Source organism: Salmo salar, chromosome 28 (assembly GCF_965601325.2).
Source record: "Salmo salar chromosome 28, fSalSal1, whole genome shotgun sequence".
Lineage (NCBI taxonomy): Eukaryota > Metazoa > Chordata > Actinopteri > Salmoniformes > Salmonidae > Salmo > Salmo salar.
The window spans coordinates 27,712,491-27,739,698 of record NC_138318.1 but is presented as its reverse complement, the minus strand read 5'-3'; the positions used below and the strand labels follow the sequence as shown (position 1 = coordinate 27,739,698).

The 27,208-nt window shown below is 41.9% G+C and overlaps 1 protein-coding gene across 2 annotated transcripts; it reads right to left on the bottom strand.

Annotated features, from left to right (window-relative positions):
* Positions 1 to 590: 590 nt before the first annotated feature.
* Positions 591 to 26,493, bottom strand: kcnk1b (potassium channel, subfamily K, member 1b). Of its 2 annotated transcripts, XM_014180070.3 has the most exons (4): positions 25,845 to 26,493; positions 23,229 to 23,624; positions 4,829 to 4,910; positions 591 to 4,192 (listed from the first exon to the last, which is right to left on the bottom strand). In XM_014180070.3, exons 1-4 carry the CDS (start codon positions 26,197 to 26,199, stop codon positions 4,138 to 4,140), a joined length of 888 nt encoding a protein of 295 aa, XP_014035545.1. In that variant the 5' UTR covers positions 26,200 to 26,493; the 3' UTR covers positions 591 to 4,137. The 2 variants fall into 2 exon arrangements, with proteins under 2 accessions (XP_014035545.1, XP_014035544.1); XM_014180069.3 differs by lacking the exon at positions 4,829 to 4,910 and having other exon boundaries at positions 25,845 to 26,466.
* Between the last annotated feature and the right edge of the window lie 715 nt (positions 26,494 to 27,208).

Sequence of the window (27,208 nt, the reverse complement as noted above, 5' to 3'; positions counted from 1 at the left end):
GACAAAATGTGTGGATTCATGAAGATTAAACTCTGGGAGAGGAAATGTGATGATGGGGATATAAGTGGTTTCCAGCAGATTGACACCTACCTTTTTACCAGTGACGTTGACATAGATTCTATGGTGCAAATAGTAAACTCACATTTATCCAAACTCAACAGTGAGTTCAACTCCTACTTCCCTGACATTCAAAACAAGTCTGCCAAACTTGACTGGGAGCGTAAACCACATTTTTGCTAAAGTACCCCCTAATTTAGGAATCACGCCGGTTGCAGGTGCATGAGGGATTTTTTTTATGCAGGTCAAAGTGTTTTAGGGGTACAATACCCCAAAACGTTTGGGAACCACGGGGTTAAGAGACGGCTGTTATTGAGAAATCAGTCACTTATGTAGATGTCAGAGTGGAGCGCAATGACAATCACCGTAGCCCGATGATAAAGAAGTCACGACGAGAGCATGTTGGCGTTTCTCTACATTATATTCCCACATGTACAGTCTTTGTGTACAATAATACCAAATGCGACATATGTAATGGTTTGAAAATAGAGCAATAGCTTTCAAACAATTTAACAGTAAATTCCCACGCTGCATTATGGGAGTCTAAATCTGCATTTATTTCTATGAGAAACTAGACAGAGCACAATAATATACAGGTGTTGTTGCACAGATACACAGGCGACTGAAATAGCACATGCACCACACAATAACACTGACAAGGATTGACAAGGACTTTGACAGTTTTGTGTGCTATAAGACCAATGTGGCATATCTATAAATAATTTAAAGAATAGAACAATTCATTTCAGACAAAATATTTATAACAGCAAAAATATCACTGCAACTGTCAAGTCCCCTTAGCCAGGGGGAGATTGTCATTCTCCCTTCTGGCCAATTTACAAAAGTACCAACACGATTACATACAATTCCTCTGTTTGCTAAACTGATATTCAAAACAATACATTCTTGACAATGTTAAAGGCTTCTACTCATTCTGTCATTGTGCGATGTAGAAGAGTTTTGTGGAAAGAACTACAGTTAAACAAAAACCCTGAAACGTTCTTAGATGATCTATAAAACATAATTCTGCACAACACAACCACATGTTGAAAATGAAACGTCTACATTCTCAAGAATGGACAGCAGTTTCCTGTCTGGTACAATACAATCAGGTAGGGTCTGGTGCTATAAAAGAAGTCTGTCCCATCGGAAAAATGTACTCATATAGTATGATTGAGTAGTGTATGATATAGGCTAGTCTGTCCTACAGATGTAGGATCTTAATTTGATCTATATTGTCACAGCAAAATAATCCTGCAGCAACAGGATTTGAACGTTTTGTCCATAATGTTGCTTGATTGGTGGTTAGGCTATTAGCTGGCCATATGTAGGCTACATAAACAGTGCAATACTGTTAATATAACCATATGTTAGTGTGGGTTTTCAGTGAATTTATGTAAATCACAAAGCTCATCTTCAAATTCTCTGAAACAAAAGGGTAACCAAATTAAGATCCTAAATCTGTATAAATAATATTACCAGTATGTACACAAGCAAATCAGCTTGTACTGTAGGCTACAAGCAAATTACTTCCAAATACAGGATGAAATATGTACAAGCAAATCAATTAATGTTCCCTGATGTACATCTTAACTTAAATGTTAATATAGTAAATTTTTTGTAGATCTTTGGACAATATATGTCAGATAACTCATTATGTAGCTATTGAAAATCAGTTCGAGTTGTCAAGGGAAATGATTTGACTGCATTGCACTGTAAAGCAATCAGTGTTTCTGTCAATCAGTGTTTCCTATCTTCAAGTTTCTCTCACAATGACCCTCTCATGGACTACCTTTACTTGAAATCATTATCTGCATAAATCACAAATACACATTTGTAAACACTCCACTTTACATCCTCCAAAAACACTAGGGTCTTTTTAAATTTGGTTCAAAAACAGTTTATATTCTCATCTTTAAATAGAGATTTCCAGTAGCCAATAATGTCTTGTGTCACAGAGCAGTCCTGAAGTTTTATACAAACTGCCAGCCAACTAACATTACTTCTTATGAATTCAGTTGTTGACCCTCTTTGTCCTCTCACTTAAAGATGCACTATGCAGAAATTGATCCCCCATCTCTTGGTTGGCAAAATTCAAATAGTACACCTAATTTCAGTTTATATGGTGGCAAAACAAGCAAGTATAGTGTAGAGAATCATTGTACCATCTAAACCGCTGTGAAATGATGTATCATTTCCACAACCAAAATGTTTATTTTCAGCTATAAGCAGCTGGTGTACAAATCCAAAAACTAAACTTAACGGCAAGCATAGAAATAGCACACATAGAACAAATCTACCACTTCTTAGACTTGCTTTCAATGAAAGATCTATAACTTATTTATATGTGAATTTGGTCAGGTTGCCCAAAAAGTTACATATTGCAGCTTTAAATCTGAGGTCTGGGAAATTACTTTTGTACTTTCCAGAACCCATTATTTTTGGTACAAAATGTTCAACCCAGTAATTTCCCATTTCCGAGTGGTGTCACATAAGGTATACAGTAACCTGCTGTGTTCAAGTAATTGATGAAAATACACTGCAAAAAAAATAAAAAATGAAGGGTGCTTTGTGGTTCTATATATAATCTTTTTGAGGGCCATGTTATGATATGAGCAACTGAACCTTTGTTTTAAATAGCAGCATTTCTTCTAGCAGCGTACACTGCTTGGGGTCTGCCTCTTTCTTGTTCCCCTTTAAAAAAAAAAAAGATTAAAAAAAAGCTTTTATAATTGTCACTTTAACATTCAATAAACCACATATTAGGCACAGTAAATCCTTTTCTTTTAGACGAATCAACATGATAAATACACACAGTACAGCGAGAGACATGAAACATTTAACTACCTTAAAATAACATTGCAAGTTGTACTTTAAACTAGCATCAAACAAATGTCTTACTGTAATTAATACACAGAGCATTTACAACAATGAAATGTGCTACTGTTGTATACCTGATACAGTTAACCTGAATACATGCTTTCCATTTAACTCCTGTAAAATAGTACTTAAGGTATATGTATACAGACACATTACGGCACAATGTGATATTCAGTTACATTTTACAAGGTGGATATCCTATTAAATGTTCCCTAATGTGCTATTGTCATGTCAGTTCTATGAAGCCCATATCTGTGCTTATGTATTACGACTGCCTTATAACTCGCTATGAGTGAGTTCATAATGCATTATAGATACAGTATGTGCTTAATGTTATTCCATCCATGAGAACAGCTGATAGATAGCATGGCTGTTCTGAGCGAGGATTTTGACAATGAACAAAGCTATAGCAGGTGTTTCCCTTATTAAGTTAACCAGCGTACATATCAGCTATACATATGAAGGCTATATTAAGGTTTTCCCTATGTCAGTGAATACAGATCTTGTTGATGCAGTATAGCACAATATGCTCATTTTTCATCAGTAAGAGAGTGATAGTAAGTTTCTCATGGATGATAAAGGGCTAAAAGACAATCGTTCAGTTTCAACATTACTAACAATGGTTTGAAGTTGAGCTTTTGTTTTTAAAATGCATCCTTATGCTGAAGCTTAAGTTATAATGTAGTCACAAATACCCTTCGACGAGAGTCCTCTGTATCACCCCCCCTCCATAGGTTGCATCCCAATTCTCTACCCTTTTCATTAAAAAGCATTGAATTGGTGTAAGCATTGACTGGGGAGAGTTTCAGCTAACGTTAAAGAGTTTCATCTAGAGAATTCATGATAGGCAGCGCACACTTCAAAAGAAGGATAGCGAAATGGGATGCAAACTTGGTTTCACCATCCCCCCTTCAGTACTCTCCTCGTCCTTCCCTAGTTGTCTGCCTATTTCACCGCAACGTTTTAACTATTCCCCCCCCCCTCTAGTTGATCATGGGGTCATCCCCACCAGGTGAGGCCAGCACGGGGACACTAACGAAGGGTACGTCCTTAGTCTTGTCCTCCTTCAGCGAGGTGGAGTTGGTCTGGTGGGACACGGAGGTGAAAGACAGATGGTCGTGCTCCAGTATTGCCAGGCGGTCCTGTGGTTTCTCCTTCTTCAGATAGAACATCTTCCTCAGGGTCTTCAGCTGCTGCAGCTCACAAAAGGTCTCCAAGACAACCAGCATCACAACCAGGCCCAGGAGGAGGTAGACTGTAGAGAGAAAAGGAATACAGATAAGGGGTTACTAGAGGAACCATTATCAATCACAGAAGGTTTCCAGGACCATCAGTATCACAATCAGGCCAAACAACAGGTAGACTGAGGGGGGCAGCAGAGACGGAGAGAGCGATGTTGCATTTCATTAAAATAAAATCTTCAGCAATATTTACTCATGGATTTCATGCCAATGATGCTCATTGAATTGAGAAGGAGAGATGAGTTAAACCAACAATAGCTGAGACAGAGAAAGGATGTGACCTTAGTAGTGGAAGCAACACTAACTGAGACAGAGCGATAAGGTAACCTTAGAAGTGTAAGCAACACTAGGTGAGAGGAGGTGACCTTATCCAAAGCGACTTACAGTTAGTACATTCATCTTAAGATTGCTAGGTGGGACAACCACATATCACAGTAAGTACATTTTTCCTCAAAGTAGCTCTCAGCAAAGTCAAAGCTAGTAAGAGAAAACAAAATGTGTGTGTTAGTTCACAAAAGGGGGGATGCTGTAGGATTTTTTAAAGATTCTCTTTAACGAGGTAGCATTTCAGATGTTTTCAGAAGATGGACAGGGACTCATTGGGGTGCCAGGACAGAGAAGAGCTTGGACTGTGCTGAGCAGGAACTTACCTCCAGGTAGTGTTGCGAGGGCCAAGAGACCAGAGGTGGTAGAATGGAGTGCTAAGGTTGGGCTGTAGGTTTTGAGCATAGCCTGAAGGTAGGGAGTAGAGGTCGACCGATTAATCGGAATGGCCGATTTCAAGTTTTCCTAACAATCGGAAACCGGTATTTTTGGACACGGATTTGGACGCTTTTTTATTTTTTTTTACACACCTTCATTTAACTAGGCAAGTCAGTTAAGAACACATTCTTATTTTCAATGACGGCCTAAGAACGGTGGGTTAACTGCCTTGTTCAGGGGCAGAACGACAGATTTTACCTTGTCAGCTCAGGGATTTGTTTTTGCAACCTTCCGGTTACTAGTCCAACACTCTAACCACCTGCCTTACATTGCACTCCACGAGGAGCCTGCGTGGCAGGCTGACTACCTGTTACGCGAGGGCAGCAAGAAGCCAAGGTAAGTTGCTAGCTAGCATTAAACTTATAAAAAAAACAATCAATCTTCACATAATCACTAGTTAACTACACATGGTTGATGATATTACTAGTTTATCTAGCGTGTCCTGCCTTGCATATAATCAATGCGGTGCCTGTTAATTTCTCATCGAATCACAGCCTACTTCGCCAAACGGGTGATGATTTAGCACTGTCGTTGCACCAAACCTAACCATAAACATCAATGCCCTTCTTTAAAATCAATACACAAGTATATATTTTTAAACCTGCATATTCAGTTAATATTGCCTGCTAACATGAATTTCTTATAATTAGGGAAATTGTGTCACTTCTCTTGCGTTCCGTGCAAGCAGTCAGGGTATATGCAGCAGTTTGGGCAGCCTGGCTCGTTGCGAACTGTGTGAAGTCCATTTATTCCTAACAAAGACTATCATTAATTTGCCAGAATTGTACATAATTATGACATAACATTGAAGGTTGTACAATGTAACAGCAATATTTAGACTTAGGGATGCCACCCGTTAGATAAAATACGGAACGGTTCCGTATTTCACTGAAAGAATAAACGTTTTGTTTTCGAAATGATAGTTTCCGGATTCGACCATATTAATGACCAAAGGCTCGTATTTCTGTGTGTTATTATGTTATAATTAAGTCTCTGATTTGATAGAGCAGTCTGACTGAGCGGTGGTAGGCAGCAGCAGGCTCGTAATCATTCATTCAAACAGCACTTTCGTGCGTTTTCCAGCAGCTCTTCGCAACGCTTCAAGCATTGAGCCGTTTATGACGTCAAGCCTATCAACTCCCGAGATTAGGCTGGTGTAACCGATGTGAAATGGCTAGCTAGTGAGCGGGGTGCGCGCTAATAGCGTTTCAATCGGTGACGTCACTTGCTCTGAGACTTGGAGTAGTTGTTCCCCTTGCTCCGCAAGGGCCGCGGCTTTTGTGGAGCGATGGGTAACGATGCTTCGAGGGTGGCTGTTGTCGATGTGTTCCTGGTTCGAGCCCAGGTAGGGGCGAGGAGAGGGATGGAAGTTATACTTTTACACTGGCAATACTAAAGTGCCTATAAGAACATCCAATAGTCAAAGGTATATGAAATACAAATCGTATAGAGAAATAGTCCTATAATTCCTACAACCTAAAACTTCTTACCTGGGAATATTGAAGACTCATGTTAAAAGGAACCACCAGCTTTCATATGTTCTGAGCAAGGAACTTAAACGTTAGATTTTTTACATGGCACATATTGCACTTTTACTTACTTCTCGAACACTTTGTTTTTGCATTATTTAAACCAAATTGAACATGTTTCATTATTTATTTGAGGCTAAATTGATTTTATTGATAAATTAAGTTAAAATAAGTGTTCATTCAGTATTGTTGTAATTGTCATTATTACAAATAAATAAATAAAGTAAATCAATAAAAATAGGCCGATTAATCGGTATCGGCTCTTTTTGGTCCTCCAATAAATCAGTATCGGCGTTGAAAAATCATAAAAATCGATCGATCTCTAGTAGGGAGGGGCAGTTCCTCTTGCTGCTTGGTAAGCAAGTACCATGGTCTTGTAGTGGATGTGAGCTTCCTTGGGAATGTTGAAAACCAGGCAGGCTGCAGCGTTCTGGATAAGTTGCAGGGGTTTGTTGGCACAAGCGGGGAGCCCAGCGAACAGCGAGTCGCAGTAGTCCAGATGGGAGTTGACAAGTGCCTGGATTAGGACCTGCGCCCGCTTCCTATGTGAGGTAGGGTCATACTCTACAGATGTTGTAGAGCATGATCTGCTTTGATATCTGCAGAGAACGACAGGGTGTTGTCCAAGGTCATGGCCAGGTTCTTATCACTCTGCGATGGGGCCACCATGGAGTTGTCAACCATGATGGATAGGTCTTTGAGCGGGCATGCCTTCCCAGGAGGAAGAGCAGCTCAGTCTTGTCGAGGTTGAGGAGGTGGGCCAACATTCAAGCGGAGATATCTGCCAGGCATGCGTGTTGCCATGTGGGTGTCAGAAGGGGGAAGGAGAAAAGTAGTTAAGTGTCATCCGCATAGCAATGATATGAGAAACCATGTGAGGATATGACAGAGCCAAGAGGGCCTAGAACCGAGCCCTGGGGGACACCAGTCATGAGAGTACGTGGTGCAGACAGAGATCCTCTCAAATTCACCTGGTAGGAGCAGCCTGTAATCAGAGTGTGCGGTGCCTGAGATGACCAGCCCTGAGAGGGTGGAGAGGAAGAAATTATGGTTCACGGTGTCGAAGGCAGCAGATAGATCTCAGAGGATGAGAACAGAGGCAGTCTTGAATTCAGACTGGTTATCGTCACAAATATGGTTCTGAGAGAGAGTTGGTCAGAGACAGCACGCTCAAGTGTTTTGGAAAGGAAAGAAAGAAGGGATATCGGTCTGTAGTTTTTGACGTCAGAGTCAAGTGTTGGTTTCTTGAGGAGTGGAGCGACTTGGGTCATTTTGAAGTCAGAGGGGACGCAGCCAGAGGTCAGGGATGAGTTGATGAGGGAAGTGAGAAGGTCTCCAGATATAGTCTGGAGGAGGGGATGGGGTCGAGCGGGCATGTTGTCGGGCGGCCGGACCTCACTAGTCTCAGGATTTCATCTGGAGAGAGGAGAGAAAGATGTCAAGATGTCTGTGCAAGTGGGACCAGTGGTCTCAATAGGCTAAGTGAATTAGAAGCGGATGTCGTTCTTTTCAAAGACTCCAGGATTGGAGGATTGAGGGAGGAGAAGGTGGAAAAGTGTTTACTAGGGTTAGAGGCAGAAGCTTGAAATTTAAAGTGATAGAAAGTGAGACTTTAGCAGCAGAAAACAGAGGAAGAGAAGGTAGAGAGGAGTGGAAAGATGATAGGTCCTCCAGAAATGGTGTTTTCCACCATTTTCGCTCAGCTGCCCACAGAACTGTTCTGTAAGTTCGCAATGAATCACTCAGCCACGGAGCAGGGGGATAGTATGAGTCATAGGATGCGGAAAGGGAAGAGTAGGGTTGAAAAGGCAGAAGGAGGAGACAGGAGGGAGAAGAATTTAGCAGAACGGAGAGAGGATAGAAGAGGAGAGCAAAGATTGCAATGGCTTTTGACCATCTGGGTAGGGGCTGAGTGGCTAGGGTTGGAGGAAGGGAGACAGAAAAGGGAACAAAGTAGTGATCAGAGACCTGGAGGAGGGCTGCAGTGAGATTAGTAGGCGAACAGACTCTAGTAAAGATGCGGTTGAGCATATTGTCTGCCTTGTGAGGGGACTGGGAAAGGGTGAGTTCAAACACGGCAAGGAGGGGAAAGAGAGAGTTGGAAAGAAATTAATCGAAAGCAGACGTCTGGAGGTTGAAGTCGCCAAGTACGAAGAGTGGTGAGCCATTGTCAGAAAATGAGCTTATTAGGTGTCAAGCTCATTGAGGAATAAAAAAATAACCAAATCTAAGGGCACCTGGTGGGTGATTGTTGTTGTCATCTATGTTACGCTTGAGTGGACATGTGACTATGTCATTCAAATGAAGAGATGGACAGGTGAGGGAGAAAAGAGAAAATCTCCACTTAGGAGAAATGAGGCTGTTCGCCTACTAATCTCACTGTGCCACCACTGCGATGACCAGATGCTCTCGACTATGAGGGAAAACATAGTCAAGATGAAGAGAGAGCAGCTGGAGTATGCGTGTGCTCTGGGGTGATCTAGGTCTCTGTCAGGGCCAAAAAGGGATGGAGGGGCAGCATAGGCTGAGATGAACTCTGCGTTCTTGACTTCAGATCAGCAGTTCCAATGCTGACAGAGACCAGCAATTCCACATGGGTTGTGTGCGCATGGTACACTAAATTAGAAGAATTGCAACCAAGGGGTGGGGAGCATCTGTAAAGTCTACAGGGAGAATAGCGAACTAGGATAGAAAACACACACACACACACACACAACAAAAGAGCTAAATTATATTAAATCGAAAAATAAGTAGGTAAAACACTCAAGTGAGTTGTGGCGCCTTTCTCTCCTTCCTTCCTCGAACAACTCTGCTGAACAGTCTTCGTTTCGGCGACGAGACCTCTGCTGACATGGCAGCCGCTGAACTTAGAAGAGGAAGCAACACTAGGTGAGAGGTGATCAGATTTTCTCAGAGCCAAAATATTATTTTCTCCATAATTACACAAAAACAGATGAGTATGCTTTCTAAATGTTTCAAAAACAACATGTATTACTAGTAAGTAATGAGGTATCTAGCTTAATTTCATTTAGTTTTTGTGACCTGCGTTTTTTAACCAATGTATACTACATGGCCAAAAGTATGTGGACACCCCTTCAAATTAGTGGATTCATCCATTTCAGCTAGACACTGGTGTATAAAAACGAGCACACAGCCATGCAATCTCCTTAGATAAACATTGGCAGCAGAATTGCTCGTACTGAAGAGCTCAGTGACTTTCAACGTGACACCATCATAGGATACCACCTTTCTAACAAGTCAGTTTGTTAAATTTATGCCCTGCTAGAGCTGCCCCGGTCAACTGTAACTGCTGTTATTGTGATGCGGAAATGTCTAGGAGCAACAACGGCTCGACCGCGTAGTGGTAGGCCACACAAGCTCACAGAATGGGACCACTGAGTGCAGAAGCGCGTAGCGCGTACAAATTGTCTGTCCTCGTTTGCAACACTCACTATGGAGTTCCAAACTGCCCCTGGAAACAACGTCAGCACAAGAACTGTTCATCTGGAGCTTCGTGAAATGGGTTTCCATGGCCGAGCAGCCACACAGAAGCCTAAGATCACCATGCGCAATGCCAAACGTCGGCTGGAGTGGTATAAAGCTCGCCGCCATTGGACTCTGGAGCCGTGTAAATGCGTTCTATGGAGTGATTAATCACGCTTCGCCATCTGGCAGTCTGACGGCTGAATCTGCCCCAATGCAGTGCCAAATGTTACATTTGGGGGAGAAGGAGTAAATGGTTTATGGCTGGTTTTCATGGTTTGGGCTAGGCCCCTTTGTTCCAGTGAAGGGAAATCTTAACGCAACAGCATACAAATGGCATTCTAGACGATTCAGTGCTTCCAACTTTGTGGCAACAGTTTGGAGAAGGCCCTTTCCTGTTTCAGCATGACAATGCCCCCGAGCATTAAGCGAGGTCCAGACAGAAATGGTTTGTCAATATCGGTGTGGAAGAACTTGACTGGCCTGCAGAGAGCCCTAACCTCAACCCCATCAAACACTTTTGGTATTAATTGGAATGCCGACTGTAAGCCAAGCCTTATCGTCCAACATATGTGCCCGATCTCACTAAATGGAAACAAGTCCCCGAAGCAATGTTAAAATAGATAATTGAGAACCAATAATAAAAGCAGTTCTACAACTGAACATCAACAATCAACAAAGTGCCTGCCCTGCCACAATATGCTGAACTTATTCATTTTTAATAGGTCAGGGGATCTACGCTGAAACATTTTGAAAGGAGTAGAAATGTAGAAGCACACAAAGAAATAAATCAGAGAACAATGACTAAAATATCATGAATAAAAGTTTTGGGCTCTATTTGCGCCGTGATTTTGTCCCGTCAATGTGGAGATGTCACGTTATTGTAACAATCCTATTATACATAACACAGTCTGTATCTGGAAGCAAATTAAAGGTCCATTTTGACCAATATCATTCCTGCTCCCTATTGCGAGGAATCCCTCCTTTGACCCCTCTAACCTTTAACACATTTGAGCGATGGGGACAGCTAGGGATCAATACCATAGAAGGGACCTTTGCCTCTGATTTATTGAGGGAAATAATCTTCCCAGAAGTAACTTTTTCAAATACCTACAGATTAGAGACTGTTAGAAAACGTTCCTCCATTTGGAAATGCATAAAAAGTTGTGCCACCTCAGGCAAACAGATCTAATCTATATGACGCTTTTCAATCTGTTAGCACACCTTCTACAGATGCCATTAAGGCAAAATGGGAGGAAGAGCTAGGCACTGACATTTCTGTAGCAGACTGGGAAGAGAGCTTGGCGCATATCTACACATGCTCAATTAACTACAGACATTGTCGTCTCATACAAATCAAGATATTAGACTATTCCAAAACTAAGCTGCATAGCATATTTCCTGATACCTCCCCTATGCAAGTTAACACTACTTCCACTGCTTTGCCCTATGCTCTAACTTGCATGGTTATTGGTATGGAATTTTTGGGATCCTCTGAAGTTCTGGAGACTAATTGACCCAGACCAGCTTCTGATCAACCTGGGAGTGTCAGAAACCCTGAACAGATTAACCAACCAGTAAAAATGTTATTTTTTTCACATGCGCCCAAATGCTTACTTAGAAGCCCTTAACCAACAATGCAATTCAAGGAAAATAATTAAGAAAATAAACTAAAGTAAAAAATAAAAAGTAAATAGTCTGGGTGGCCATGTGATTAATTATTCAGCAGTCTTATAGCTTGGGGGTAGAAGCTGTTAGGAGCCTTTTGGACCAAGACTTGGCGCTCTGGTACCGCTTGCCATGCGGTAGCAGAGAGAAAAAGTCTATGATTTGGGTGACTGGAGTCTTTGACAATTTTTTGGGCCTTCCCCTGACACTGCCTAGTAGGTATTGGATGGCAGGAAGCTTGGCCCCAGTTTTGTATTGGTCTGTACGCACTACCCTCTGTAACGCCTGAAGGTCGGATGCCGAGCAGTTGCCATACCAGGCGGTGATGCAACCGGTCAGGATGCTCGGTGGTGCAGCTATATAAATTTGAGGATCTGGGGACCCATGCCAAATTTTTTAGTCTCCTGAAGTGGAAAAAGATTTGTCTTGGTGTGTTTGGACCATGATGGTGATATAGACACCAAGGAACTTGAAACTCAACACGCTCCACTACAGCCCCGTCGATGTTAACGGGGGCCTGTTCGGCCCTCCTTTTCCTGTAGTCCACGATCAGCTCCTTTGTCTTGCTCACATTGAGGGAGAGGTTGATGTCCTGGCATCACACTGCCAGGTCTCTGACCTCGTCCCTATAGACCGTTTCACTGTTGTGACGTCAGCAAACTTAATGACGGTGTTGGAGTCGTGCTTGGCCACACAGTTGTTGGTGAACAGGAGGGGACTAAGCACGCACTACTGAAGGGCCCCGGTGTTGAGGCAGGTGGCAGATGTGTTGCCTACCCTTACCACCTGCGGTCGACCCGTCAGGAAGTCCAGGATCCAGTTGCAGATGGAGGGGTTTAGTCCCAGGGTCCTTTGCTTAGTGATGATCTTCATGGGCACTATGGTGTTGAATGCTGAGCTGTAGTCAATGAAAAGCATTCTCATATAGGTGTTCCTTTTGTCCAGGTAGGAAATGGCAGTGTGGCGTGAGATTGAAATTGCGTCATCTGTGGGTCTGTTGGAGCGGTATGCGAATTGGAGTGGGTCTAGGGTTTATGGGATGATGGTGTTGATGTGAGGCATGACAAGCCTTTCAAAGCACTTAATGGCTACCGTCATGAGTGCTACGGGGCGGTAGTCATTTAGGCAGGTTACCTTCACATTCTTGGGCACAGGGACTATGGTGGTTTGCTTGAAACATGTAGGTATTACGGACTCAGTCAGGGAGAGTTCTGCGCATGCTCTGAGTACACGCCCTAGTAATCCGTCTGGCCCCGCGGCCTTGTGAATGTTGACCTGTTTAAAAAAGGTCTTCCTCACATCGGCTACAGAGTGTGATCACAAAGTCGTCGAGAACACCTGGTGCTCTCATGCATGCTTCAGTGTTGCTTGCCTCGAAGCGAGCATAAAAAAAAAGGCATTCATCTCGTCTGGTAGGCTCGCGTCACTGGGCACTTCGCGGCTGGGTTTCCCTTTGTAGTCCGTAATAATAGTTTGCAAGCCCTGCCACATCCGACAAGCGTCAGAGCCAGTGTAGTAGGATTCAGTCTTAATCCTGTATTGCCTCTGATGGTTCGTCTGAGGGCATAGTGGGACTTCTTATAAGCGTTCGGATTAGTGTCTCGCTTCTTGACAGCGGCAGCTCTAGCCTTTAGCTCGGTGCAGATGTTGCCTGGTTGGGATATGTACGCATTGTCACTGTGGGAATGACTTTGTCAATGCACTTCTCAATGCCATTGGATGAATCATGGAACATATTCCAGTCTGTGCTAGCAAAACAGTCCTGTTGCGTAGCATCCGTGTCATCTGACCACTTCCCTATAGAGCAAGTCATTGGTACTTCCTGCTCTAGTTTTTACTTGTAAGCAGGAATCAGGAGGATAGCATTATGGTCAGATTTGCCAAATGGAAGGCGACCTTTGTAAGCATCTCTGTGTGTGGAGTAAAGGTGGTCTAGAGTTTTTTTTTTCTCCTCTGGTTGCACATGTGACATGCTGGTAGAAATGAGGTAAAAACGGATTTAAGTTTGCCTGCATTGAAGTACCCGGCCACTAGGAGCGCTGCTTCTGGATGAGAATTTTCTTGTTTGCTTATGGCCTTTTACAGCTTGTTCAGCAGTCTTAGTACGAGCATCAGTTTGTGGTGGTAAATAGACAGCTACAAATAATATAGATGAGAACTCTTGGTAGATAGGGTACCTCGTGATAAGCTGAAGACCACACTACCTCAAGCGAGCAACACCGAGACTTCTTTAATATTAGACTATTGCAACCCAGCTGTTATTGACAAAGACACACCCCCGCCTCTAGTCTTACCAGACGTAGCTGCTCTGTCCTGCTGATGCACGGAAAACACAGCCAGCTCTATATTATCTGTGTCTTTAAGCCACGACTCGGTGGCTTAACCGTTTTTAAATGTTCCATTGGTAGGATAGTCTCGACCGTATAGCGAGTGTTTTCCAGTAATTGCACGTTGGCCAATAGAACCGATGGTAATGGCGATTTACTCACATACTAACACAGCACCGACCTTCTCCCTCTGACTTTTCTTCACGCAAAGGATGGGGATTTGGGCCTGGTCTCCGGAGAGCATTTTGTCCTTTGAGTCGGAGTCATTAATTATCAAAATGTGATCAAATCTGGTAACTTTATTATTTTAACCATTCAGCGCTGTGAATTTGTACATTTCAATTAACTCACGTGATCTTTCAATCTACCCTTGGGCAGCATGCGCTAGTCCCGTCACCCGAGCAGTGTGTGTGTGGGGGGGTGACATCTGCCCTCTTTCTGTTTACCTGTCCTTGTTCTGTATATCCTATTTTGTATTATTTATTTTGTACTCTGGGTCTTTTTGTATTCATCTGCTCTTTTATGTTTATATAAGAATTGCATACTTATTTTCTACAACACACCATTGTGTTCAATAAAAAAGTAAGCAAAAATGTTTTTATTTTGGTAGTGATCCATGCTTAATCAAGCACAATTATTAGGTGAGAAATGTTCAGCTGGCTCTTAAAGGGATGGTCTGTGGTAACTGCTTGCCTGTGATGGAAACAATTATTTCTTCCTAGCAGCAGACAGGTGCAGCAAACTCAAACTTATATTGAAAAACAACCTAGCATGTGAACAACACGATGTAACTGGACAAATAACAAGGAGGACAAAGTCACACTTTTGTAGCCTTTCTTGTAACTTCTACATGTGGGCTATGGATTAAAACATTTAAATAAACTATTCCCCAAATGCTCTGTGTGACCACCTGCCAATGTGGCTGGTGAAATATACATTCTTATTTACCAATCCTGGAGGTGACCTTAGAAGAGGAAGCCTCGTCACTTCCTTTCTGGCGCACGTCACTTCTTGTTGAAGGTGGTACAAGGGAGAGCTTGATTTGGTGTTTTGGAAAGTTGATTGAAAAAGTTGAGTTACTAGCTAAGCTACCTTTTGAGTTCGGATCCTGCGACGTGCTACTAACTGTCCAGTGATCCAGCCAACCAAGGCCGGGTCTGAGGAGCTGTTCGATGCCTAGCTAGCTGCCTATAAAGGTGTTTAAATTCTTGAAATGTTCTGGATTGACTGACCATGTCTTAAAGTAACGATGGACTGTCGTTTCTCTTTGCTTGTTTGAGCTGTTCTTGCCATAATATGGACTTGCCAAATACGTCTCTCTCTGTATATCACCCCTACCTTGGTCACAACACAACTGATTGGATTAAATGCATTAAGTTAAAAAAATTCCACAAATTAACTTTTAGCAAGGCACAACTGTTAATTGAAATGCATTCCAGGTGACTACCTCATGAAGCTGGATGAGAGAATGCCAAGTGTGCAAAGATGTCATCATGGCAAAGGGTGGTTACTTTGAAGGATCTCAACTATATTTTGATTTGTTTTACACTTTTTTGGTTACTAAACTCAGCAAAAAATGAAATGTCCTCTCACTATCAACTGTGTTTATTTTCAGCAAACTTAACATGTGTAAATACTTGTATAAACATAAGATTCAACAACTGAGACAAACTGAACAAGTTCCACAGACATGTGACTAACAGAAATTGAATAATGTGTCCCTGAACAAGGGGGGGGGGATCAAAATCAAAAGCAACAATCAGTATCTGGTGTGGCCACCAGCTGCATTAAGTACTGCAGTGCATCTCCTCCTCATGGACTGCACCAGATTTGTCAGTTCTTACTGCGAGATGTTACCCCACTCTTCCACCAAGGCACCTGCAAGTTCATTTCTGGGGGGAAAGGCCCTAGCCCTCACCCTCCGATCCAACAGGTCCCAGACGTGCTCAATTGGATTGAGATCCGAGCTCTTCGCTGACCATGGCAGAATACTGACATTCCGGTCTTGCAGAAAATCACGCACAGAACGAGCAGTATGGCTGGTGGCATTGCCATGCTGGAGGGTCATGTCAGGATGAGCCTGCAGGAAGTGTACCACATGAGGGAGGAGGGTGTATTCCCTGTAACGCACAGAGTTGAGATTTCTTGCAAAGACAACAAGCTCAGTCCGATGATGCTGTGACACACCGCCCCAGACCATGACAGACCCTCCACCTCCAAATTGATCCCGCTCCAGAGTACAGGCCTCGGTGTAATGCGCATTCCTTCTACGATAAACACGAATCCGACCATCACCCCTAGTGAGACAAAACCGCGACTCGTCAGTGAAGAGCACTTTTTGCCAGTCCTGTCTGGTCCAGCAACGGTGGGTTTGTGCCCATAGGCGACGTTGTTGCCGGTGATGTCTGGTGAGGACCTGCCTTACAACAGGCCTACAAGCCCTCAGTCCAGCCTCTCTCAGCCTACTGCACACAGTCTGAGCACTGATGATTGTGCGTTCCTGGTGTAACTCAGGCAGTTGTTGTTGCCATCCTGTACCTGTCCCGCAGGTGTGATGTTCAGTTGTACCGATCCTGTGCAGGTGTTGTTGCACGTGGTCTGCCACTGAGAGGATGATCAGCTGTCCGTCCTGTCTCCCTGTAGCGCTGTCTAAGGCATCTCACAGTACGGACATTGCAAGTTATTGCCCTGGCCACATCTGCAGTCCTCATGCCTCCTTGCAGCATGCCTAAGGCACGTTCACACAGATGAGCAGGGACCCTGAGCATCTTTCTTTTGGTGTTTTACAGAGTCAGTAAAAAGGCCTCTTTCGTGTCCTAAGTTGTCAAAACTGAGACCTTAATTGCCTACCGTCTGTAAGCTGTTAGTGTCTTAACGACCATTCCACAGGTGCATGTTCATTAATTGTTTATGGTTCATTGAACAAGCATTGGAAACAGTGTTTAACCTTTCTGGGACCGGGGGCAGTATTGAGTAGTTTGGATGAATGAGGTGCCCAATGTAAACTGCCTGTTACTCAGGCCCAGAAGCTAGGATATGCATATAAATTGGTAGATTTGGATAGAAAATAGAGGTTGGCCGATTATGATATTTCAACGCCGATACTGATACCGATTGGAGGGCCAAAAAAAAGCCGCTACTGATTAAATCGGCCATTTTTTTGTGTTTATTTATTTGTAATAATGACAATTACAACAATACTGAATGAACACTTATTTTAACTTAATATAATACATCAATAAAATCAATTTAGCCTCAAATAAATAATGAAACATGTTCAATTTGGTTTAAATAATGCAAAACAAAGTGTTGGAGAAGAAAGAAAAAGTGAAATATGTGCCATGTAAAAAAGCTAAGGTTTAAGTGCCTTGCTCAGAACATGGGAACATATGAAAGCTGGTGGTTCCTTTTAACATGAGTCTTCAATATTCCCAGGTAAGAAGTTTTAGGTTGTAGGAATTATAGGACTATTTCTGTCTATACGATTTGTATTTCATATACCTTTGACTATTGGATGTTCTTATAGGCACTTTAGTATTGCCAGTGTAACAGTATAGCTTCCGTCCCTCTCCTCACTCCTACCTGGGCTCGAAGCAGGAACACTCCAAGCAGGAACTACTCCAAGTCTCAGAGCGAGTGACATTTACGTCATTTACGTAATTTAGCAGACGCTCTTATCCAGAGCGACTTACAAATTGGTGCATTCACCTTATGATATCCAGTGGAACAACCATTTGTGACGTTTGAAACGCTATTCGGTGGCCAAAAAAAAAACGATTACCGATTGCTATGAAAACTTGAAATCGGCCCTAATTAAATCAGCCATTCCGATTAATCGGTCGACCTCTATTAGAAAACACTGTAAAGTTTCCAAAACTGTTCAAATAATGTCTGAGTTTAACAGAACTGAAATGGCAGGCAAAAACCTGAGGAAAATCCATCCAGGAAGTGCCATTATTTTTAAAATGGGTGTTTTTCCATTGAAAGCCTATCCACCACATAAAGGGATATGACCCAGATTGCATTCCCTATGGCATTCCCTATCCACTAGATGTGAACAGTCTTTAGACATTGTTTCAGGCTATTTTTCTGAAAAATTAGGAAGAATGACCACTTTGAATGAGTGGTCAGTGGAAAGTCCCAGAGCTGTTTGGTGCGCGCAACCTAGAGCGTGCCCTTCGTTGTTTTTCCTTTATATTGAAAACGCTATATTCCGGTTGAAATATTATTGATTATTTAGACAAAAAGCAACCTGAGGATTGATTATAAACATCGTTTGACATGTTTCTACAAACTTTACTGGTACTATTTGGATTTTGTGTCTGCCTGTTGTGACAGCCTTTGAGCCAATGGATTACTGAACAAAACGCGCAACAAAACTGAGGTTTTTGGACATAAAGAGGGACTTTATCGAACATGTATTGTGTAACATGGAGTCTTGTGAGTGCAACCATATGAAGATCAAAGGTAAGTGATTAATTTTATCGCTATTTCTGACTTTTGTGAGTCCTCCACTTGGCTGGAAAATGTTTGTATGGTTGTGTGTGCTGGGCGCTGTCCTCAGATAATCCCATGGTTTGCTTTCGCCGTAAAGCCTTTTTGAAATCTGACACATTGGCCGGATTAACAAGAAGTTAAGCTTTATTTTGATGTATTACACTTGTGATTTTATGTAAGTTTAATATTTATAATACTGTAATTTGACTGTCGCGCTCTGCAATGTCACCGGATGTTGTCGAGGTGTCTCGCTAGTGGCACACTTTCCCAAACAGGTTAAACCCTTTACAATGAAGATCTGTGAAGTTATTTGGATTTTTACGAGTTATCTTTGAAAGACATGGTCCTGAAAAAGGGCACTTTTTTTGTTGCTGAGTTTACATGATTCCATGTGTTATTTAATAGTTTTGATTTCTTCACTATTATTCTACAATGTATAAAATAGTAAAAGTAAAGAAGAACCCTGGACACATCTACCCTTGTAGATGTGTCCAAACTTTTGACTGGTATTGTATGCGCTATGGCTTTTCAACCTCAGCACTGAATCAACGATATGGCAATCTAATAGAACTCTAAAGGGTTTTCGTTAAATGGAAGCTTCTCTAATGTCAAACATGTAAAGTGTGGTCTATTGCAGGGCAGCTCTCTAGGCCCTCTACTCTTTCCTATTTTTACCAATGACCTGCCACGGGCATTAAACAAAGCATGTGTCCATGTATGCTGATGATTCAACCATATATGCATTAGCAACCACAGCTAATGAAGTCACTGAAACCCTTAAGAGCTGCAGCCTGTTTTAGAATGGGGAGCCAGTAATAAACTAGTCCTCAACATATCAAACTAAGAGCATTGTATTTGGTACAAGTCATTCACTAAGTTCTAGACCTCAGCTAAATCTGGTAATGAATTTTGTGGCTGTTGAACAAGTTGAGGAGACTAAATTACTTGGCATTACCTCAGATTTTAAACTGTCATGGTCAAAAAATATAGATTCAGTTGTAAAGATGGGGAGAGGTCTGTCCGTAATAAAGAGATGCTCTGCTTTTTTGACACCACACTCCACAAAGCGAGTCCTGCAGGCTCTAGTTTTATCTTATATAGATTATTGTCCAGTCATATGCTCAAGTGCTGCAAAGAAAAACCTAGTTAAGCTGCAGCTGGCCCAGAACAGAGAGGCACGTCTTGCTCGTCATAGTAATTAGTAGAGGTCGACCGATTATGCTTTTTCAACGCCGATACTGATTATTGGAGGACCAAAAAAAGCCGATACCGATTAATCGGGCGATTTTTTTATTATTTATTTGTAATAATGACAATTACAACAATACTGAATGAACACTTATTTTAACTTAATATATCAATAAAATCTATTTAGCCTCAAATAAATAATGAAACATGTTCAATTTGGTTTAAATAATGCAAAAACAAAAGTGGAGAAGAAAGTTTAAGTGCATTATGTGCCATGTAAGAAAGCTAACGTTTAAGTTCCTTGCTCAGAACATGAGAACATATGAAAGCTGGTGGTTACTTTTAACATGAGTCTTCAATATTCCCAGGTAAGAAGTTTTAGGTTGTAGTTATTATGGAATCATAGGACTATTTCTCTCTATACCATTTGTATTTCATATACCTTTGACTATTGGATGTTCTTATAGGCACTTTAGTATTGCCAGTGTAACAGTATAGCTTCCGTCCCTCTCCTCGCTCCTACCTGGGATCGAACCAGGAACACATCGGCAACAGCCACCCTCGAAGCAGCGTTACCCATGTAGAGGAAGGGAAACAACTACTCCAAGTCTCAGAGCAAGTGACGTTTGAAACGCTATTAGCGCGCACCCAGCTAACTAGCTAGCCATTTCACATCGGTTACACCAGCCTCATCTTGGGAGTTGACAGGCTTGAAGTCATAAACAGCGCAAAGCATTGCGAAGAGCTGCTGGAAAAACGCAGTAAAGTGCTGTTTGAATGAATGTTTACGAGCCTGCTGCTGCCTACCACCGCTCAGTCAGACTGCTCTATCAAATCATAGACTTAATTATAACACACAGAAATACGAGCCTTAGGTCATTAATATGGTCGAATCCAGAAACTATCACATTTATCACAAATATTCCTGTTACATCGCACAACCTACAATGTTATTTCATAGTTACGTAAAATTCTGGCAAATTAGTTCGCAACGAGCCAGGCAGCCCAAACTGTTGCATATACCCTGATTCTGCGTGCAATGAACGCAAGAGAACTGACACAATTTCACCTGGTTAATATTGCCTTCTAACCTGGATTTCTTTTAGCTAAATATGCAGGTTTAAAAATATATACTTCTGTGTATTGATTTTAAGAAAGGCATTGATGTTTATGGTTAGGTAGAGTCGTGCAACGATTGTGCTTTTTTCGCAAATGCGCTTTTGTTAACCTGTCTGGGAACCTGGGACGCTTGCGTCCCACCCTATTCAACAGCCAGTGGAATCGCGTCGCGCGAAATACAAATACCTCAAATGCTATAACTTCAATTTCTCAAACATATGACTATTTTACACCATTTTATAGATACACCTCTCCTGAATCGAACCACGTTGTCCGATTTCAAAAAAGGCTTTACAGCAAAAGCAAAACATTAGATTATGTTAGGAGAGTACCCTGCCAATAATTTTTTTGTTTTAAATATACAAATAATAAATAAAAAATAAAATAAAAATAAAATAAAAAAATTGGCAAATCGGTGGCCAAAAATACCAATTACCGATTGTTAGGAAAACTTGAAATCGGCCGTAATTAATCGGCAATTCCGATTAGTCGGTCGACCTCTAGTAATTAGATGGCTAATATTAATACTATGTATGCCAGTCTCTCTTGGCTAAGAGTTGAGGAAAGAAACATTCATGTTTTGGAAATTCTAAATTGTTTGCAGTCAGTTTACACACAGCACTGACACACACACTTACCCCACCAGACATGCCACGAGGGGTCTTTTCACAGTTCCCAGGTCCAGAACAAATTCAAGGAAACATACAGTATTATACAGAGCCATGAGTGCATGGAACTCCCATCTTATATAGCGCAAGTGAACAGCAAACCTGGTTTCAAACAACAAATAAAGCGACATCTCTCCCCTTTGTGACCTAGTTGTGTGTATGTACTGACGTATAGTATGTGTAACTAATGGATGCGCGCACACACACACACACACTTAAATACAATCATGTAAATTGTAGTCTGTCTGTAATGTCTTTTTCATTTTGCGTCATACCCCAGCAAGACTAGGTGTCGCCATTGGCGCCGGCTAATAGGGATCCTAATAAATAAATCAAATGTTAAGGGGAGTAGGAGAGATAAGTGAGTGGGTGGGGCCCAGGGGCATTGTATTATTAACAGTATGTCATGCAGCATGATATAGAGAGAGATAAACAGTTACGTCAGTGAGTGGTGTCTGTCTTGTCTGTCTAGTGACAGGAGGGAGTAGTAGTTCCTGCAAAACAGTCTGTTACAAACACATTCTGGAATGCAATGCCCCCTGCTCCCACAATCCCCCACACAACCACTACTGAATAGACCATCTGCAGTTCTCCTTTCCTCCTCTTCTCTAACTCTCAATGAGCCAGTGATGACTCTTAGCTCCTAGCATGGAAAACATAACCTCACAGTATTCGTTTTTCTATTGCTGTGACCTAATCTTAGCACTAGGGGGGAGTGAGAGCAGCTGATCACAATCAGCAGCATGAAGTGGAAAGGTTTTGGTTTTCCCCTCACTGACAATCATTATTGAACTCAAATGTAGATACACTAAAGTTAGACATCAACACAATAGGCTTTGCCAAGCCTTTCCAATGTGACCAACTATACTGATCGAGAAAGATCATTTTAAGAAAAGATGTGTGAAGATTCTCAGAGTCAAAACTTACAGAACATGCCAGAAGTACTGAAGGCAATTCACATCAAATATACAGGACACCCTTTAAGTTAAAATCAGCCTTTTTCTCTATTCTTAGCCACAAGATGTCTTTCAAGCCTGAAGCTTCTAAACAGAATGAAAAACTGTCCAAGAGAATTCAGAGCCTCAAGATGTTGTTGCTCTCTCTATATTTGTCTGGATATGTTTGTTTTCTTTAAATCAGAGGCAACCAAATATGGTATCATTCATCAAACTTTAAAGCCACAATCTGAGATTCGTTCAACAGCAGCCCCACCACTTTTTTCACTATAGAGCTGAGGGACACAGCTGGAGAAATGGAACCTCTCTCAAATTCGTAGATTAAGCTATGGATGTAAGGACTGTCTGACAGTCCATGAGATCAACATGAGAGTAAACAAATAATGTATTGCTCCAACACTAAGACATTGTTTTACTCCATTGTTTGTAAACAGAGGGGTATACTACCAAGCAGGATCAAAAAGTTAGCCAGCTAACTTGCCTAAATATTGTAAAATATGTTTATATATTTTTTAAATATAATCTTGAAATGGACTTGGTCTAATTTACTCAAACCACATTTCTAATCTTAGCTTTCTTAAAGCTGAAATATGTAACCTTTTGGGCGACCCGACCAAAATCACATTGACATATCTATCTCATTGAAAGCATGTTTAAGAAGCGGTAGATCTGTTCTATGCGAGCTATTTCTATACTTCCCATTAAGGTTTGTTTTTGCTTCTTTCACATCAGCTTCAAACAGCTAAACATACAATATCGAGTTATTCTGGCATCAAAGTTAGCTAACTCCTTGATCATGCTTAGTAGTACACCCCTCTGATGTTCTTAAAAAATAAATAAAATAAAAACTCACCAGTGATTCCGACTTTATAGAGCTGTCTGAACCTCTGGTTGAAGGACTCCCCTGGTACGTAATCTCCCAGTCCGATGGTACTTAGTGATATAAAACAGAAGTAGATGCTCTCCAGGAAGTTCCAGTTCTCCTCTAGGGAGGAGAAGATGGCCGCCGGGATGAGGAAGAAACAGGAAGCAGCCAGGATGGCGAGGAGTGTGGCGTGGACCACGGCTACGAGAGGCTTAGACAGGCCCCAGCGGGTCGACACGTACATGACTGGACGGCGCGTGCTGAAGACCATGATGCGTTGGACCACGGCGGTGAGGAAGAGGAGGGTGAAGGGGATGCCGATCACAGAGTAGACGATACAGAAGGCTTTGCCTCCATCGGAGAGTGGAGCGGTGTGACCATATCCTGGTTGAAACAAAGGGACATGGACAGGTTAGTTGATATAATGATCAATGTAAATGTAGCCTATAGAAAACTCACATTTAAAAGGATTTGTGGTTCTTAACAAAGCCAAAAATTTGCACACCCAATTAGTGAAAGTGCTGCCCTTTAGAGAAAACTTCAGATTATCAGCAAACTGATTAGACAAAAGGAAGAGCTGCACCCTTTCCTTTTGTTTAATCGGTTTCTGAACCACAAAACAAGATATCTATTGTCAGTAGCTTAAGTTTGTTTCTTTGGTAAAGCCTTATATGCTTCCAACACTCATCTTTTTCCACATCTACAAGGCAGTAGTCATGACAATCGTCTATTGCTGGTTTTAGAGCTGTTCTCAACAATAGGAAGGAGCAACAGAACACAATATTATCTCATGTAGACAGGCAAACCAGCATAGCCATGACGGCAGAGGGGGTTGAGCACTCTGTTCTGTAGCTCATGGCACGGACACGAGAAGGTGACATTAAAAGAAAAGAAAATGTAGCATGTTTTGGTTAAGTGTTCCTAGCACGAGTGGTTTAAATGCAATGGCCCTCCAACACAATCATGCAGATTGGGAACTCAACTAAGCTACTTGATGACAGAGATGGCCTACCATGATACATTGTCCTTGATATCTTTATGTCAAAACATATTTAAAAAAAAGTTGCCAGGAATGTTATCCTGCAGTAAAAGTATCTCTATCAAGTAATGTGATGAAGGGTTATGACAAGAAGAGCTGACGGAAAATTGTGAGATTGAATGTAAAGTATTACCATGTGTGATTGACTTGACACCAACAAGTTAGTTCCCCTCTGAGAAAAGACAGTTATTGCAAGTCTAAACCACCTCTTTACTACAGTAATAGGCTACTACTACTACCACCATAGCTTCTTGTCAAGAAGCAATGTGGTGGATTGTAAGGACCAGAACTGAGAGAGTTCTTCTATACCACCTGTGAAATGAATACCTCAACACCATAGCTTCCCTTGTACTTTACTTTTTCATGAATCTCTGGCTGTATTGTAACTATTGTATATTTTCTTGTGTTTCATTGTTGCAATGAAGAAATTACATTCCTGTGTGAGGAAAATGTGACTGAGAAGGAACAGTGGTTGGTGACTTGAGTCATGTCATGGAAATATTAAATGACAATGGGTAACTAATCTTGTCAAACCGGATTGTCTGCAATCGGCACACCCATATTTCCCAGCTTTAGGCCTATCCCTGTGACACTGTTCTATTGACATGGGACCACACACCAAGCCTATGTATCACCTGGGACTTAAGGTGCAACATCAACTCAGACACCAATTTCAAAATGGCCTATATGTTGGAAGCACAGTCAAGGATAGCTTAACTTCTGAGCGTCTTTATATCACTTGGGTTAGAACCAAAGTTCTACAGAGACATGAAACTAATGTAGGCCTTTTTACGCAATAGGCTATATGATAAGGAGGCTGTTATACATAACACCTATTCAAAAGAAACGCCTTTGCTGTCTGATCTGAAGCATGTAATGTTGGTATCCCATCCCTAAACATCATTTATGTTAGGCCTACATACAATTATATATGTTGTAACTTGAAAAGTTAGGCTGAAACGGAGTTGAGGACATAAAGTGTTGTTTTCTTTTAAAGTCGGTAATCATTGGTGGGAGTGTGAAAAACTACAGACCCAGGCTTGTGGGCTTTTTTAAAGGATAAATGTGTTGATTGTGTGAGAAAGAACGTGCCCTTGCTCGATGCATAAACACAGACAAGCAGGCATACAGACAGACATTGAGGGCATACTGTATATTATCATGGCAGAATGCTGAGCTCGGGTAACGTAGGCAGGTGTTTCTTGGGTGTACAGTGTCCGGAAAGGGTACATTTCAGTGTCACAGGCAACAACAAAAAACGCAACCTGCTTTCAGGAAGGTCGTGTGCCTACCTTACAAGACGCCTATGACAATAATCAACTATATTACCACTAGACATGACTACGTAAGCAAACAACTCCCTTATTTTTCTGAAAATAGAGCTATTAAAAGAAACCCATTTCTGAATTGCACCTTTTCATTTCTGGTGGCGATGCGCCGACGCAGAACGCGTTTTGACGCGGAGGCTGCATCACCTCCAAGTCCCGTATGTCATTCAACGTCTCATCGATAGATGGCTGAAAAAGCAGCAGTCTACACTTAAAATGGGCCGCTGACTGACTCACCTGTGGTAGACAATACAGTACTGGCGAAAAACAGCGACGAGGTGAAGTCCCAATTCCAATTGGCCGATGCGTTGTTGAGAATGGACACTCCATAGTTACTGGCCTCGAGCGCTTTCTCCAGAAACTCCTCGAGCCGTTCTTCCGACAGACATTCGTTTTCTTGGAGGAATTGTTTTTTGATGGTTCGGAGCTCCTGGCGTAGAAGGTCTTCATAAGGCAGTTCCACCGAGGAAAAGACAACCGCTCCGAATATAAGATACAGAATGTAGCCCAGGACTAAAAACAAAAAATACCATGTCGATTTGTGACTTTCGATCAATCGCACACACGAATTGCTAGTTAGAGATTGTAGCATTTTCCAAGAGTTCTTGAATCGACAAGTTGATAGGCTACAGTTGATATGCTTGTCATAAACAATGAATAGCCTAGACGTTACGAATGTCTTCTAGTTTCTTTTCACACGCGCTGCCCTTAGCAACAGCTAAGCTTACGATGACAGTGGTTGTCTCTGTCTGTTGGAAAGCTAAATGGACACGCCTGGTGCCCAAATTGATGACGTTGTCGTGCAGCGAGAGTCGAGTGGAGACGAACAGATTCGGTTCAGTCATTTCAATCCGTCTTCCTGATGAGCCCTTCCCAGCTAGCTACGTTAGACGTTAATAATGCGGTACTTGTAGGCTACATTTTCGGTGAAGATCGCGACAATAAATGTTTTAGCTGTCACCGTGGCCTGATTGATATTGGCTACACTAAACAAAAATATAGACGCACCATGCAACAATTAACGATTTTACTGAATTACAGTTCATATAAGGAAGTCAGTTAATTGAAATTAATTCATTATTTTATTTAACCTTTATTTAACTAGACAAGTCAGTTAATTAAGAACACATTATTATTTACAATGACGGCCTACCAAAAGGCAAAAGGCCTCCTGCGGGGCTGGGATTAAAAATAAATCAATACAAATATAGGACAAAACACACGTCATGACGAGAGACAACAACACTACATAAAGAGAGACCTAAAATGACAACATAGCATGGCAGCAACACATTAAACACCCATCTATGGATTTCACATGGCTGGGCAGGGGTGCAGACAATCACAATTCGATTTTCCCCTACAGGGCTTTAAAACAGACAGAAATACTTCTCAGTTTCATCATCTGTCCGGGTGGCTGGTCTCAGATGATCCCGCGAGGCCAGTTGGGCATACTGCCAAATTTTAAAAAAACGACGTTGAAGGTGGTTTAAGGTAGAGAAATTAACATTAAATTCTCTGGCAACAGCTCTGGTGGACATTCCTGCAGTCAGCATGACAATTGCATGCTCCCTCAAAATTTGAGACATCTGTGGCATTGT